Source organism: Gracilinanus agilis, chromosome 4, assembly GCF_016433145.1.
Source record: "Gracilinanus agilis isolate LMUSP501 chromosome 4, AgileGrace, whole genome shotgun sequence".
Taxonomy (NCBI): Eukaryota; Metazoa; Chordata; class Mammalia; order Didelphimorphia; family Didelphidae; genus Gracilinanus; species Gracilinanus agilis.
Window position 1 is genome coordinate 206,043,564 of NC_058133.1, and position 17,254 is coordinate 206,060,817.

Genomic DNA, 17,254 nt, shown 5'->3' on the forward strand with positions numbered 1-17,254 from the left:
AGTTATTTGGTAAATTGAGAGAAAAAACCTTTTTGGAAAGAGACTGGGAGCCTTGGACTTTATTACTACCTTCTTTGACATTTTTTCCATGTTTATTATTGAGATATATAGAGTTTATAGAATTCTGTGAATAACAATATTGTCAGGAGAAATAGCCTAGACAAACTTATTAACTGATCCATATCCCGATCCACCATGATTCAGAAGACTGGGAAAACCCCAAATACAGAGGTGGTAAACTCACAATGAATATTGAGACTTTTTTTTTTTTTTTAAACATGATCAGTGTAGGAATTTGTTTTGCTTATAGCAGAGTTACTCAATAGGGAGAAGGGGAAAGAATATAAGATAAGGTGAATTTTCACTTAAAAAATGTTAATTAAAAAAATAAACACATCTATGAAATGTTACTGTGAATGGTTATTGACAGTTTTTACTGTCCCCTGTAGGTTGGTGAAACAGAAACCAGACTAGAGTGTTTGCTAAACAATAACAAGAACTCTGACTTCTGTGCTCCCTTGACCTCCTTTGACTGGAATGAGGTAGATCCTTATCTCTTAGGTAAGAGAAGGGAAATGTTATAGGACCTGTGGCAGGAAAAGGAAGAACTTGTGCTCTGAGTTGTAAAATTACGCCTCTTTCTAACTGTGGGCCTGAGATGCATCTCAGTAAGGGAGGGAGGGAAAGTACCTATAAAGCCTACTTTGTGCCAGGCTTTACAGTTTAGCACTATGAGGATGAAAAGCTCAAAAAGAGCATAGTATTATCTGACCCCTTACTGTTTTTTTCAGGTGTTTATATTTTATAGCTTATCTTTTTTACTAGATGCTAAATTAATTGAATACAGAGACTATGTACTAATTGTATAACTTCTATTAATTCACTTATTCACCCTGTGCTTTAGTTTCCTTCTCTGTAAAATTGGTTGGGGGAGGGGACAAGCATTTATTAAATGTCCCCTAAGTTTCCGGCACTGTGCTGTATTATCTTGTTTGGTCATAATAACAACCTTACAAAGTAAGTGGCATTTTTAACCATATTTTAGAGTTAAGGAAACTGATGCAGGCAAAAGACTTGCTCAGGATCACATTGCTAGTAACTTTCTGATGCTAGATTTGAACTCAGGTCTTCCTGACTCAGGGCCCAAAATTCTATCCACTCTACCAATGATGGCAAACCTATGGCATGCAGAGTGCTATCTGTGGGTACATAGTGGCCACTACCATGTCCTCACTCCCCGCCAGTTTGTTACTAGAAAGGCAGAGGGACTTGGGCAGAGTTCTCCCTTACCCCTCTCCACTGTGCCTTTTTTTACATCACCCACTCCTCTACCCAGCAGCCCAATGGGAGCACTCTCTCTCTCCCCTATTTGGGGTAAAGGCAGGGCCCAGCATTTCATCTCTAAAAAGTTCACCATCACTGCACTATACCAACTGCCTAGCTGCTAGGGTCAATATAAAAGTTTTATCTATATTGGTAGATATATCCAACTCCATTGGAAGTTCCTTATACCAATAAAAACACAGGTCTGGTCTAACAATGCTTATAATACCTGCCTTACAGGGTTGTTGTGAGGAAAGCGTTTTATAAACTTTAAAATCTATATCAATATGAGTTAGTATTTTTTAATCATGTTGCCATTTTATCATGTTATCATGTACTGAGGAGAGGAGCTTGAGGAATGAATGAATGCAGGTAAAGGGAAGAAAACTGAGAATGGAACCATCTCACTTCAGGAAGCTAATTTGTATTGGTTGTTTCAGGTACCTCAAGCATTGATACAACCTGCACTATCTGGGGTCTGGAGACTGGTCAGGTTCTAGGACGAGTGAATCTAGTATCTGGCCATGTGAAGACCCAGCTGATAGCACATGACAAAGAGGTGATATTTTCATTATTTTTCTTTTTTCTTTATAGCTTTGCATTTGCTTTGTTATAAATGTCCAACTTTTTCCACTCTATTTCCTGGAAATTATATTATACTCTCTACCTTCTTGTGGGAATTTGTATTATATTCTTTACCTTCCTGATTAAATTGAAAATAAGTTGCCCAAGATAAGAGGTCCTAGTTTTGGCCTCAGACACTTCATAACTGTGTGACCCTGGGCAAGTCACTGAACCCAAATTACTTATCTTTTACCTCTCTTCTGCCTTGGAACCAATATACTGTATTGATTCTAAGACAGAAGGTAAAGTTTTTAAAAAGAAGTTGCCCCATTTAAAAGAAATGATTCACTGTTTTATAACCTGGGAGCTAAGATTGTTTTTTACATCTCAAAATGCAGTAAAATTAGATATTTGAAAATGTAAAAATCATTCTTAGCTCACAGGCTATAGAAAAGCAGGTGTAATGACTGACCATAATTTTCTAATTTTTGCTCTTGGTGGTGACTCAAAATGTACTTTGAAAAATATAAACTTATACACCAACCAAAAAACTAATTTAATCAAAAGAAACATTTTATTGAATATCCGTTTCCTCTGACTCCTCCCCATCACTGTTTATATAGAACAACATTATCTTATCTCTAATATTGTTTCTTCACTTTGAATCCCTTTGTAGTAAATTATGAGAAAGTGATCATTTCTGCTCTCCTAGCCTTCATTTCTGTAGTCCTAGGTTGAGGGGCCTTAGCACTGTGTCCCACAGTTATGCTTTTTAAACATATTAAACAAAAAAATTACCAGGCTTTCTTGCTGTGTTAAAGTCAAATTGTTGTGACTAAAACATTGTTATCTTATTGTAAGCAGCATTCTTCAGTAACTTTGGTATAGAAATAATCAACTTAATGAAACTTGATATTTGAACAAAAAATTATTTTTTGGCAGACCAACCCTAACCACTTTTTTCCAGATGTTTTTGTGTATTTATAGTTTGCTTACTTAATAGCTATTGTTTATTCAGAGTTAAATCCATTTTGTCATTTCTGTATCAGCATGAGTAGTGACAGGGATAGCTCTTTCTGACATAGATAATTATTGATTTCTAAGCATTTTTCTGAGTTAGTTTGGAGGCTATCTTATTTATATGTTTACTCTTGTGACTATGATTTCTTTGTGCATTGTTTTTGCTCTTCTTTCTCACTTTGTCTTAAGCCACCAGAAGATGGTATTGAATTTCTGCTCAAAGAGCTTTGCTTTAAATCTGGGAGTAGAGACTTTAGATTGTGGGTTACTGTAGGGAGTTGGTTACTAGTCTACTGATAAAAGGCCAGCCTTTCATTTTCCTTCAGTTAGTTGAAAGAATTAGAAGGGCCTTAGAGATCATCTAGCTCCTCTCACTCATTTTATAGATGAGGAAATGAGAGGTTCACAAAAGCAGCATGACTTACCTGAGGTCATGTTAGTTGAGCTGGAACTTGTCTTTTGATTTTAAGCCCATTGTTCTTTCCCCTGGCTCATACCTCTCTGTGATTTCCAATAATAAGCTTTGCTATAAGATGACACAACTTTTTATCAGGTTACCCAGGGGTTAAGTGAAAGAAGTCTGCCCAACTGAGAAGCCTGAGAAGCTTCTGGACATCAAGCAAAGATTTATGTATCTTGATCACATGGCAGTAGCCTGCAGTGATCTCTCTGGACTACTGGCCTAGAAAAAGCTAAATTAGAGAATGGCTGCTCTGAGAAAATTGGTGTGAGCCTCCTAGTAGCTTTTGGGGGTTTTGTCTTTTTTCCCCCCCCAATCAACCTATGTTAAAATCAAGGAACCTTGGGCTTCTTCCTTTCTTGGTTTTAGGGTTCTTTCTTAACAGTTGAATTTATGTATAAGTGTTTCTCAGCTAAAGTCAAAGGGCTAATATAGACTTTGTCTGTTTGGAAGATCCTCTCTTATGACTGGCCATTGGCCTTGGGATGAGCACTGTCAAGTGTCGTGATCTAGAGCTTTCAATAGTTCTGTTTTCATGGTAGTTAGTGCCTTTTAACCAAATTTTGATTTCTCACTTTGTCTTTTAGCATTAACCTCCATTGCCATTTTTAAAAAGTAGGAAATAGATTGCTCAGTAATTGTGTAGTTCTTATAATTGGTGACTGATTTTATTCCTTAGCTATTCCTCTTCCTTCCCTTCTCCTAACATTCCCCATTACAGAATATGATTGTTTCTTCTGATATTGTGTTTCATAGTTGTCCTCAGTGCTTTGTTTTTGGTCCCTTACCCCTTCTATTTTTTGTGCCATGTTCTTTCACCTGTTTCCTAGATTTCTAGTTCTTTCCCCTGTTAACACCTCAGCTCCTCTCAATTTCCACAGGCTCTGAAACTGTTCCATTTGCTGCTGTCAGATCCACTCCAACCTTTTAGTGGTACACTTAACCTCATCACCTCAGTCCTGGCTATCTTGTTGTAAAATCAGTACTTTCCTTTTTGGGTAACTGAGACAGTATTTTTTTCAAAGTATTTTACTAGGAGGTGAAGTCTACATATATACCAAAACATAGACATGAACTAGTTTACAGAAAGCACATTTATGAATCCTAACTTTAACATTTGAGAGGAATGTGTCATAGTGAATAGTAGACTCCTCAGAGTTCAGGAGATCCAGTTTCAAGTCCTTCCTTTGATACTTACTGTGATTTTAAACAAGTCACTTAATTTCCAAGTACTCTAGGCAATTTTTTTTAAACCCTTACCTTCCATCTTGGAATCAATACTGTGTATTGGTTTCAAGGCAGAAGAGTGGTAAGGGCTAGGCAATGGGGGTCAAGTGACTTGCCCAGGGTCACACAGCTGGGAAGTGTCTGAGGCCAGATTTGAACCTAGGACCTCCCATCTCCAGGCTTGGCTGTCAATCCACTGAGCTACCCAGCTGCCCCCTCTAGGCAATTTTTTTAAGACTTGGGCATTACTGAGAAATTGTCAACCTTCATTGGTCAAGGGTATTTCCTCACCACTGCCTATACCAGTGAAATTACAGGTTCAGTCCTTATCCCTAGTCCTAACTTTAACTTCTTACCCAGGGGTTATTAACCCATAAGCTGATTTTTAAAAATATTTTGATAATTTATTTCCTTTGTAATCTTGTATATTTTACTTTGTACGTTTAAAAATATTACACTGAAGTGAACATGGGTTCACAAGGCTACCAAAAAGGTCCATGGCAACTAGGTGGCACAGTGGATGGAGCACAGGACTTGGAGTGAGGAAGGTTTGAGTTCAAATTCAGCCTCATACATTTACTAGCTGTATGACCCTGGACAAGTCAGTTAACCTTTGTCCACCTTTACCTTTCTCATCTATGATGGAACTAATAACGGCACATACTTTACAGGATTGTGTTGGGAGGATAAAATGGGTCACTATTTGTAAAACATTGAAAATCTTAAAGTACCGTATAATGCTAGCTCTTACATGGCACACAAAAAGCTTGAGAACACGTGTTCTAGTCAAAGATCTATGTGATTGATACAGTGTCAAAGGTCTGATTCCTTCCCCTTTGTTTCAGGTCTGTCTGAAAAGGATATGCAAACTTTTAGTTCAAGGTGGTTTAGGTTAGTGCTAACTGAAATTTCAGAACAGGTGGTATTCTCCTTTTTTCTCAAAGCCCTTTTCTAGGAATGGTAGCATTCTCAATTCCTCTTAAGTATTTGTTTCCTAATTTGAACTAAAGACATGAGTTTTCTTTGTCCATGACTTCGGGCTGTACTTTAAATCCTATAAGCTTTTGCTTATTTTCTTTTGCTCTTAGCTCACCTTGTCTGATATGTTCCCAAAGATTCCTGTCTTGGACTCAGGCCATCTTTCACCAACATTGGATGTGTACTCACACCTTTCTGTGATTATCTGTGGCTTACACTGAAATTCTTAAACCTTGCCTTATACTTTTTTTTCTTTACTGGTTTGTCTGAATCACATTCATTATCTAGTTATTCAGGCCAGTTCTATCCTTTGGAAAAGCTAAGCTTCTTCACATATTCTAAATTTGCATCTTGGCTTTATCCTTCCTTCATTGGCCAGGTGGCCTTTGTGGTGAGTTACACACTTTTTTGCCCTTGGCCCCATGTGTATCACATCAACTCCATTACATAGCAGTAGGAAGACTAGTTTTTCGTCCTATATCAAAGCCTGTATGCACTCCCTTTTGGGCCATCCACTGATTTCCTATTCCTAATCTTAGAGATAACTCCCAACTCTCGGCTCATGTATACAGCAGAGATAACTGTTTAGGGGTTGAACTTGATAACTGTTGAAACTTTTCCTGGCTCGGGTTATCAATGTTTTCTAACAATATCACTCAAATGTCCCCTTCCCTTCCCCCCCAATCCCAGGGAAGTAGAAGAATACAATAAGAATAATGAACAACAAATAATAATTTTATATTAGAGGATTCTGTGTCATAGGAAAAGATTAAAGCTTAACTACATTATTAATACACAATATATTAAATACATTATGGAAACACTAAAAATGATTTAATTTTGCTTCTGTCACCTCTGTGTTAATGATTCTTTGTTAGAGATTTCACAACAGAATTAGAATGGTTATTAGTCTTTAATTTTCTTCGTTCAATTTTCTGCTGTTAAGCTGAGGAGACTACTACATCTGTATCTCATTCTGTGATCCTTAGTATTAATATTGTTATTAGTATTTTAGTCATGAACTCTCTAGGATTAGTTTTCTGAACCCAAACAAGAGTTCAAATTAAGGAATTATAGTCCTCAAATAATACATGCTTGCTAATCTAATAGTAGGGCAAAGACTGATTATTGTGCCCTGGCTTCCACTGTGCTGTAAACATGAAGAATAATGCTTAAAATATCTACACTATATGGGACAGCAGGATATCTACCCTTGGTTTGGGGGTGAGGTAGGGAAGAAAGTGCTAGTGGAGTGGTCTATGGCCTGTAGACTGTCATTAGTCTGAGACTATATGTCTTAAATGGCAGGAGAGCTTATTTCATTCTCTCCATTTGCAAAGTATTCACTTCCTGATGTGTCAAAAACCTAGCAGGGTTGGTCCCCTGGGACTTGGATGACATGGAGATTGCAGATTTCCCTGCTGGAAAAGGGCTAGTCTTCTGTTCTGACAGTTTTTTCTTATCTCTGAGCAGGTCTATGACATTGCATTTAGTCGGGCCGGGGGCGGCAGGGACATGTTTGCTTCAGTGGGTGCAGATGGTTCTGTGCGGATGTTTGATCTCCGCCACCTAGAACACAGCACCATCATTTATGAAGACCCACAGCATCATCCCCTGCTACGTCTCTGCTGGAACAAGCAGGACCCTAACTATCTAGCCACAATGGCCATGGATGGAATGGAGGTGAGTTCTTCCTTGTGGAAACCTAATATTTAGTCTGTTAGGTTGGCAGATATTCAGTCTGCCTACTACTCAGTACCCATTGCACATTGGTTTTGTGACTGGAATTATAACCAAAAACCCCTTCTAGCCCTCTTCTATAATTTTGATGAGTATGCTTGTGGTCATTTGGGAAAGATTTTAACTTTTTTTTTAATCAGGCACCTTCTTCATTCACCCATCTGAAATAGACATGACCCACTCCTCATTTCTTCATACTGTCCTTTGGAAAAAAAAGAAAGGAGTTAACAGGTAGAGATGGGATAAAAACAGTAACTGCTATATATAGCACAATGTTAGTGTTATCACAAAAAAGATTTCCATTTTCTTTCATATTGTCTAAATGCAAATGAAAATTTTGGCTCTTTTTCTCAGCTCCTTTTGCAAAACACAGGAAATCAGTATCTTATTCTCTTAACTAAGTATGCACATAATTCCCAACATAGGCAGCTAAATGGAGTATGCAACAAATTCCCTGCCCTTTGTCTCTTATTTCTGCTCTACTCTTATCTTGTATATAAACTGTCTTATGTAACTTTAAGTGCCATAGTACATACAGTTCTTGCTTTACATAAAAGGACCATTCCACAGACTTCTACCTAAAACATTTTTTTTGTAATACAGATTTGCTGCCAACATGGGAAGGGGGAGGGAGGGAAGAAGAAAGGAAAGGGGCCAGCACACAATTCAAGGACATGTGTGGAGACTGGGGACAGAGAATTAAGGGCAGGGGGAAGAACATTGAGGAGCAAGTGCCAGCCATGTTGGCTGGAACCAAGAGGAAGAACAACAGCCATTTCTGGAAGCCTTTTTTTTTTTTTTCTTTTTTTGAGAGGTGGGGGCAGAAGGAGCTTTTTAAAGTTATTAGAGGCCCATAAACACCAGGTATCTTTTAAATATATATGTAGAAAAAAGAATGTTTTAAAATGAAATGTTTCCCTTTGTATTCTGCATTATTTCCTCCTCTCCCTGAAGTTAATGATATAAATTTTTTTTCACTCTTTCCCACAGGTGGTAATTTTGGATGTACGAGTTCCCTGCACCCCTGTTGCTAGGTTAAACAACCACCGAGCATGTGTCAATGGCATTGCCTGGGCCCCACATTCATCTTGCCACATCTGTACTGCAGGTAAGCAGGGGAAAAGAGTTTCCCTTTCTTTTGGAATTGTAATTTATCTGAATAAAATGGTGAAGTTTCAGAGATTTACATAAAGCAACTTAACCAGAACTTTCCTTGTTCTTGTAAAACTTGCGAAGTGTGAATAGTCCTTTTCAGAGTCTCAAACATTAGAGTGGACTGTTTTTTAGCATCGAATTATAAGAGCATAGATTTAGAATTGGAAGAGACTTCAAGGTCATCTAGTCCATCCTTTTTATTTTATAGTTTAGGAAATCGAGACCCACAAAGGTTTAGTCACTTGCTCAAGTTCCTGCTTATAGCAAGTGGTTTGTCCTGGGCATTCATATCTGTCAGGATAGGAAAGAGGTTCCAGATCCAACAGCCTTTGGAGCTATATAAGAACTGACTTGGGTCCCTACTGAAGTAAAGCATCTCTCTTAGATTTGACCCATTATGGAGCTCTGAATGTTACAGTGACCTAAAATACACTTAAATGGGCAGTAGAATGAGTTTTTTAATTCTTGCTTTGATGTTTACCAAGCCAGAAGGACTATCCTTTAAATATGCTAACTTGTTAACTTACCTTTGAGTCTGGGGGAAATATTGACAACAGACTTCAGGAGTGTCAACTTGAGGGTTTTTTGGTCCAGTTTCCTTTCTGATACAGTTTCTTCTGTTCAGTAGTAGAAAACTCAGTCACCTCAATTACCAAATAAATATTTCATTATAATGTTTTATGTGGAGTTTTCAACAATGTGAAAGTTCATTACATTGCTTGTAAGAGAATAATAGCTCACATTTATATAGGATCCATACAGAAAATAGGATCAATTAAGATGTATCGGTGCCATTCAGCTTTTTTAATCATTAATTTCCAGAAACTCCCTATTTAACTAAATCCTCTACCAAATTGAACCTAAAGATAAGGCAGAAATACCTAGTACAGTGACTATTTCTGGCAAATATAGAAAACATCTTGCCCTGCTGGGCCCTTGTCTTCCTTTTGAGAGAAGGAAAGTATTTTTTGGTTTCTCAGATTTTGGCTGCATTTTAGTAATCTTCTCATTTATATCTTAGGAGCAGTTAATTTGCTACCTCCATGGGATTTGTGTTTCAACTTTTGGTTTCAAAATTATGTAATAAGAGTTTTGAGTTGCTTTCCTTAATTTGCTTGTTTTTAATTGGAATGAGATGGGGAGATAGAGTTTGGAAAATAAAAGGTCCCAAGGAATATCTCTTCTTTACTTTGACTGGGAAAGGTGCTTTTCTCTTGCAATATCTATGGACCTTTATCTCTTGGAGCAACTTGTTGGTATGTTTCTTCAGTGAAATAAGAATATTAAGCAGTTTACTTGACTTAGGGAAATATTATTTAGTGCTCTGTATTGGTTTTCTTCCTACATGTTGCGAACAATTTAACTTTTATTATTTTTTAAAGCTCTCAGATTTTTTTCTGACACTCGAAGTCAAGAGAGAAATCTGTTAACACCCATTGCCTTGGAAAAAAGTTCATTATTACCCACAGCACATTATTCCGTTTTCTTAGGTCACCTTTGGATCTAAAAAGTATTTCCCAATCTGATATGTTCTGGTGAAATCAATAGCTCTGAAGTCTATTGATTTTTTTCTGAGAAGGGGTTTGATATTAGTATCTTTACCTTGAATTCCTAAAATTGGGCTGGGAGGAATTTATCCTAATTCCTTGGGAAATGATATCTGTGATATCTTTGTCTTGCCTGAGTTTTGACCTAATTTTTTGTTTCTACTTGTCTTAGCGGATGACCATCAGGCTCTCATCTGGGACATCCAGCAAATGCCCCGAGCCATTGAGGACCCTATCTTAGCCTACACGGCAGAAGGTGAAATCAACAATGTACAGTGGGCATCAACTCAGCCTGACTGGATAGCCATCTGCTACAACAACTGTCTGGAGATACTGAGAGTTTAATGCTATTGGGAGTCCATGCCGAAGAGGCAGGGGCTATGTTTTCTGCCCCATCCCTATCCCCAAAGTAAGAACAAACAATTTTCCAGTGGCCAGTATGTCTTTTGTTGCTTTGCATCCACTGTTCCCAGAAGCTGCTCTAGGAGTTTCTTGCCAGTCTCCCCGTTGCCTGTGCTGGACTCAGAACACAGTGATGTGTGGAGCCTCCTTGGCCTCTGAAGTTGGGTTTCTTATTCTCCCCTATTCTCCCTTGTTTTCTCAATTAAAAATTTCTGTATATTTGTTTGTCAGCTGTTGTGTTAATGAGCATTATAAGCACTAGCTGTGTTTGTGTTAATCTACTGCATATATCTGTATCTGTCAGCTGCCTGAGGCAGCAAATCCAGTTCACTTGTTAGCTCTTAAATGGAAAGAAAATATCAATTTTGAAGGAGTCTCTCCTTTTGTCATTTGCTGTCTTTAATACATTTCAAGTTTGTATTTTTTTTAATCTGTTGACTGAGTTTTTATGAAATGAATTTTCTCTTCCTAATTCTTCCTTTGTTATTGAGTTCTTTCTGTTTCTGCCCTGCCCTGAGCCTTGCAGGGTCCACAACTGTCCTGGGCTGCTTTGAGCTCATGGGCAGCTTCCTTAACTTTGTTGGGACATTGCCTGAGCTATATGCATTTGGCCTGAACAAACTTGTTGCTCTGAAATCTGCTCATTTGTCACACCTTTGTCTTAACTTGGCTCTGCCCAAGCAGGGCGTTTCTACTTCCAAGAAGGATTATGTGAGGTTTTATGTTGTAAATTGAAGCATTACCTTCATACACTCTCACCTGGTACCTAAGGAAATAGTACTGGGGTTTGGCCAGACAGGCTCTCTATCTGGAGCCCATTCTCAAGGCAGTGGTGTCAAATAGAAATGGGGACCATCTGTGCATAAGGATTTATGAGGGCTGCCTCTATAGGCCTAGTTTTTAAATGTAATGTTATCTGTGTTTTATATATTTATTTCATTAAATATTTCCTAATTAATTTTTTTTTAATAAACCCTTACCCTCTGTCTTAGAATCAATACTAGGTATTGATTCCAAGGCAGAATGGTAATGGGTAGGTATTTGGGGTTAAGTAACTTTCCCAGGGTCACACAGCTAGGAAGTATCTGAGGTCAAATTTGAACTCGGGACCTTCTATCACCAGACCTTGCTCTCTATTCACTGAGCCACTGAGCCACTGAGCTGTTCTTCCTAATTATATTTTAATCTCATATGGGCTCTCTGGGCCATTAGCCAGGTGTTTGATATTTCTGCTCTTAGGAGAATGTTTTTCAGTAAAACAAGAACAAAAAAAAAAAAAAGCTTGGAGTAGATTTCCAGCTTGGAAAATTTCACTGATTCCACTAGTTGTCATAATGCTGTTTTCTGCCAGGGTGTGTACCTTAAAGCTTTCAATTTTCTCTCTTGTTTGATTAACAAGAATGATTTTGCAGTCAGACTTGTTTCTTTTTGTTTGATTTAATGTGAAATTTAATGTGGTGTGTTGGCAGCTTTCGAAACTGAATCCTTCAGAAGATGAAGTTCCTTCTTGAGAATGATGTGGTCCTGCACTTTAAATCCATGAACAAGGTCACTAAAAGGGATACCTAATCAGTTTGTACTCTCCACAAAGTTCCAACCCACTAAGAAAGTGACGGTTTATAACAATTTTAGATACCAGTGACCTTCTCCATCATGCTGAGCATCTGGGAAATATTAGGTCTTATAAGCTGTAAGAATAGGCTTCCAGTAATTGAGTTTGTATCATAGAGTGAAGATTATGTCAGACTCCGCTGTTTAATGATTCCTGGGGATGGATTTGTTTACAGTTTTTTGAAAACTTCAGACAATAGATTGGGGAGTTCCCCCCTGACTGCTATCTAAAAATAGTAGTTACTATTTGGACCTTTGAGGTCTTGTCCATTCCTGCTTATCTGCTATCAGTTGCTTCAGAGAAATTAAATAGATCACTTTGCTCTATAGGGCACTTAGATTATTGATAGAATCTTCTAATTCAGAGGGATTTCTATATGTGATATGAAAGGCAAAGTTCATTTTCTTTTTTTACAGATAAACTTGTTAAAAGAAAGATATTCTGGGTGTCGTACCCAGAACTAAAATCATTTTTAATTCCTGAATGTATAGCTCTTTGTACATAAAATTATCTTCCACATTTATTCCAGAGTTTCTTTGTATTTAGATCAGCTGTGAGTTTGGGGTACATAATTCTTTCTAAAATTTTCTTCACATCTAACTTATAATTTTTTAATGAGGATGAAGTCAGGTATACTTTAAGACTTTGAATCCTGACTGATCTTGGTTGCTCTGTGTTGCCCAGCCTTGGAAATAGTCAGTACCTTCTAAAGGGCATGTGACTAAAATGGAACCCAGTGTTGTAGGCAACATAGCTGAGGTCTGGATGAAGATTCCTTATGTTACCTCAGTTTATACTTAGAGTTAGCAGTAATGGTAACTAGAGGCTAAAAGAAACATAGGTTAAAAATGAATAGGAGGCAGCTGGGTGGCTCAATGGATTGAGAGCCAGGCCTAGAGACAGAAGGTCCTAGGTTCAAATATGACACTTCCTAGCTGTGTGACACTGGGCAAGTCACTTAACACACACACACACACACACACACACACACACACACACACCCCATTGCTGGGCAAGTCACTTAACACAAACACACACACACACCATTGCCTAGCCCTTACAACTCTTCTGCCTTAGAACCAATACACAGTATTGATTCTAAGACGAAAGGTAAGGGGTTTTTTTTAAAAATGAGTAATTGTGGATATTTTTGAACAAAAGTGGTTAAACTTTTTAAAACCAAGATTCCTGGAACTCTCATAACTTTTACAGAATTATTTTTTATTGATATTTTAGGCCTCCAAAACCCATTATTTCCTCTAACTCAGAATTTCATTCAGTTTTAGTTGTTCTTCCACTTAACCTTGTTTTCTTCCTATCATTGTGACCCACTACAAGTTCCTTCTTGCCCCAGTACACCACCAGTTGGCTGATATATTTGGGAGATTCTTTTAGGCCTTGCAAGCAGGTCCCTCACAGGTCTAGTCTCTTTTACTTCTGCATGATAAGGTCCTTTTCTTTCTTTTTTCTAACCCTTCTCTCCTATCCCCAAAGTACAAAGGCTTACTTCTTTAACCTTTAATAGCTTAAATACTCATGAAAACTTTCAGGATACTTTCTATAATAATGAGAACATCTATTGAATTTTTTCCGAATAAGCAAAATCTAAATGTCAGTCTATTTCATACCAGGGAAGTTAGGCCTAAGAGCAGTATTTAATTTGATTTTTTTTTTTTTTTTTGCAGTGGAAAGCCACTATTCTCCTAAAAGCTGTTTATGAATAGATAAATTTCTATTAGAGCCTGATGCAGACTAAAAAATTTTATCACACTACCTGGGCTTCATCTCTAGCCCTTTCTTAGGTTTTGTGAGGCAATTCTCAGCCAGTAAATAGATCAAGCCTTTCATTAACAATGGTGATACTATTTTTGCTGGATGCTGAGCCAGGAACTCGTTTCCATACATGTAACCTATTAATTGTTTTCAACATGTCTTCTATCAGACTTCCCAAAGAACTTTTGAGAGCAGCCAACACAAAACTACTTAGGAAAGATAAAAGTCATAGATATTATGACTAGGCAGATGGGTTTGTTCTTTCTGGCCTCCTGAAATCTGCTTTGATTTTGGAATAAGAATTTAAAACTTTCACCTGAGGCTGCACCCCACTCCACCCTGCCAAAGAAAGTAACTCCTAAAGGTCTTCTTAGCTGTATCCCTTCTATCTATGTATGTAGTTAGTGACACCCTTAATTATATTTTATCCTTCTCTTTTCCCTCCTAATTCAACAAATTTGGACTTTTCCTTCAGTAGATGATACCTCTCTGTGTACCTATATAACAGAAACCACAGAATTTTTTTTATATTTTTAAAAATTTATCTATTTAAAAATATTTTTTCATGGTTACATGATTCATGTTCTCTCCCTCACCTCACCTCACCCCCTGTGGAGCTGACAAGCAATTGCACTGGGTTATGCGTATATAAAATTCATTTTTGTAGTAGAGTGATCTTTTAAAACCAAAATCCCAAATCATATACCCATTAAAACAAGTGCTAAATCATATTTTTCTTCTGCTTTTCTACTCCCACAGTTCTTTCCCTTTCTAGCGTTCTTTCTTATAAGTCCCTCAGAATTTTCCTGGATCATTGCATTGCTACTAGTAGCAAAGTCAATTACATTTGATTGCCCCCACAATGTTTCAGTTTATTACACAAAATTTATTTTGTGACAGCTCTGTGGTCTAAAATTAATTCAGGTCAGGAGGTCTACACCCTTACATGTCTAATTTTTTACTGTACTTACCCTAGATTTTGTATTCCCTTATCAATACATCACAATTAAAAAAATTTATATACTTTCTCTCTCCCTCTCTTTCTTTTTCTCTCACTAATTACTAGATCTTGAGCTATTGCTAGTAAAAGCTGGAAGTTTTTTTTATAACCTCTAATCTTAGCAGTAAAAATTGTTTCCCCCCCCTTTTAAACATGCTCAATGAAAAGAATTAGGCCAATGCTTATTCTTAGGAGAAACAATGAAAAAGACTAGTCTGTAGTGTCAGAAAAACAAATTCATATTGACTTCATTTGGCCACACAATTGTTAGTTGTCACCCAGGAAATAATATTGTTAGGTCAATGATGAAAGCAGTCCTACTTAGGGTTGACTTCCAGTTGGATTATTTCACACTCCAGATCACCTGTTATATCTTTTCTTATAAATGACTTGGTCTGAAGTTTGTTTCTTCTGGACTATTATGGTAAAGGATGAAGTCTACTCTGGAATGAACTTTTTTTTTTTTTATATTCTGGATCACTCACTGAGCAAAGTTCTCAGGTCTGGTCAAAGAAGCAGATAGTAAATGAAATAAACAAGTCCCTCAAGTCCTTGAGCATTTCTACAAGTTTAGAAATTAGGTCGGGATTCTGATCACTTTTACTCAGTAATAACTCTTCTTCTTCAAGCATAGGGTTTTCTCTTGTTTTTTTTTAGTGTCTTCTCATTTTGGTGTTCTGCATCAATCTAAGCCTTTTTCTGAGACAGCATCAGTTCGTTTATTTATTTAAATATCATATCCAGAAAGGTAGTTCTGTCTTGGGAATTTTTTCCATTAAAGCCTTAGCTTTCAGAGGGCTTAGGGGTGAAACTTGTGAAGGAACAGAATAGTCCTAGAAATTTTGGTGGTGGTTTTAATTATTGCAAGGGACCTCAGAGTATTAGAGATTACCAGGGTACATGTATCTATAATTGATAGGAGAGTAATTCAAGAGAAAAAATGTCTAGAGTGGACAAATTTTCAGTTTGGTGGCTTTTTTAAGCCTCTAGATGTCTTGCTCTATTAGCAGCTATGAAGGGACAGGTACTCCACTCAGCTTCTTTGACTTTTAGTTCTTGAGAGCCTTGCCTTTGGTAGAAGATACTGACTTAGAGGTGATATTTAGTGAGTATCTCTTTACCTTTCCCCAAACCATGACTCCCTTCTGTTATAAGGAGGAGAAATCGCACATTGTTTCCTGATTTTTTTTCTTATTTATTCCCTTTTACTCCTTCCCCTCTCAACTCTTCTTTGTGTATATAGACACTTTTCTTCTCTAGGATCTTCTTTTATTTTAACTTAAAATTTACATTTCTATGTTCTTGGATAGCTTCTTCCTTGTTTGGGAAAAGAGGAACTAGTAAGTACTGTATTAAGCACACACTGGTGGGACGAGTCTAATACCATTGCCCTTTAGTCTTCTGCCCTGTTATTTTTAAAGTATAAACACATGACATCTTTTTCTAGGATTGACTAGTTTGAAGGTCCTTTGGAGAAAATTGCACAAAACCGAGATGATTTGTTCTGCATTGCCTGTGCAGTAGAGGAGGAGAGTAGGGGAGAGAGCATTTAAAGTGGATTTTCCCGGAAAGGAAGCCTGTTTTGAATAGTGGTTTGTTTGAACAGCCGCCTCTCCTTGCTGACTAGCTCTTTGACTGTAACCAGTCCAAACTATTTATCGTTTGCACTGTGATGATATCCTGTGTTTGGTGAAGCAACCTTACGTGCTCCTTTTCTCTTATCTGCTTAACATTCAATATTAGACTTCAGCCATGGCAACCACAAGGGATGGGATTCAGGATCCTTCCTTGGTATGATATTTAAATAAAGAAACAAATAGGTGCCCACTCAAAGAGAGGCTTAGATTGATGTAGAACACCATAATGAGAAGACATTAAAAAACAAGAGAAAAGCTGTTGTAGTGGGCAATACAGAAGCTAGAATTTTCTTTGTGAAAGTCTGATAATATGAACTCACAATACATTATTTAAAATAGAACTTTTCTACTTGAGTTGCTAGCATTGTATGGTATATTAATTAAACTTGTTGAACTAAAGTTTCGAATTATTTTAGTCAAGTAAACATTTACTTTCATTTCCTTGTATTCTCTTCTGCCCTATAACCCTTTTTTTTTTTTTTTGAGGTAACCCTTTCCATTTTCCCAAAGTGTAAATTCATAGCATGATTATACAAACCTCTACACAGAAAATGCAGGTTTCTTGTTCTGTGAAGTACTCTAAGCAGTTGCAAATGGACTTCTTTCCCTCTTAGTCTAGTATGTCTACATCCTTTTTTTTTATATATGCTTATATTTTACAGCTTGAATTATAATGTAGTCTTTGTGCCACCCCATGGCACAAAGCTTGTTCCTCCAATAATGTTCATTTTTTTTCCTAAAAATTCATCATATATAGGACTTTGTGATAACCAGTTTTAACAGTTCCACAGTGGAACCACATTATTGAAATTCCAT

General features: G+C 37.2%; 1 protein-coding gene across 1 annotated transcript in view; it reads left to right on the forward strand.

Moving 5' to 3' along the window:
• The window catches only part of DCAF7 (DDB1 and CUL4 associated factor 7), a 34,880-nt gene extending 23,992 nt beyond the window's left edge, over window positions 1-10,888 (forward strand). The window contains exons 3-7 of the mRNA XM_044677183.1: window positions 450-561; window positions 1,764-1,882; window positions 7,046-7,255; window positions 8,303-8,420; window positions 10,187-10,888. Of these exons, the coding sequence (XP_044533118.1) occupies window positions 450-561; window positions 1,764-1,882; window positions 7,046-7,255; window positions 8,303-8,420; window positions 10,187-10,359 (732 nt within the window). The 3' untranslated portion in view covers window positions 10,360-10,888. The remainder of the gene's footprint in view (window positions 1-449; window positions 562-1,763; window positions 1,883-7,045; window positions 7,256-8,302; window positions 8,421-10,186) is intronic.
• Window positions 10,889-17,254: the final 6,366 nt, after the last annotated feature.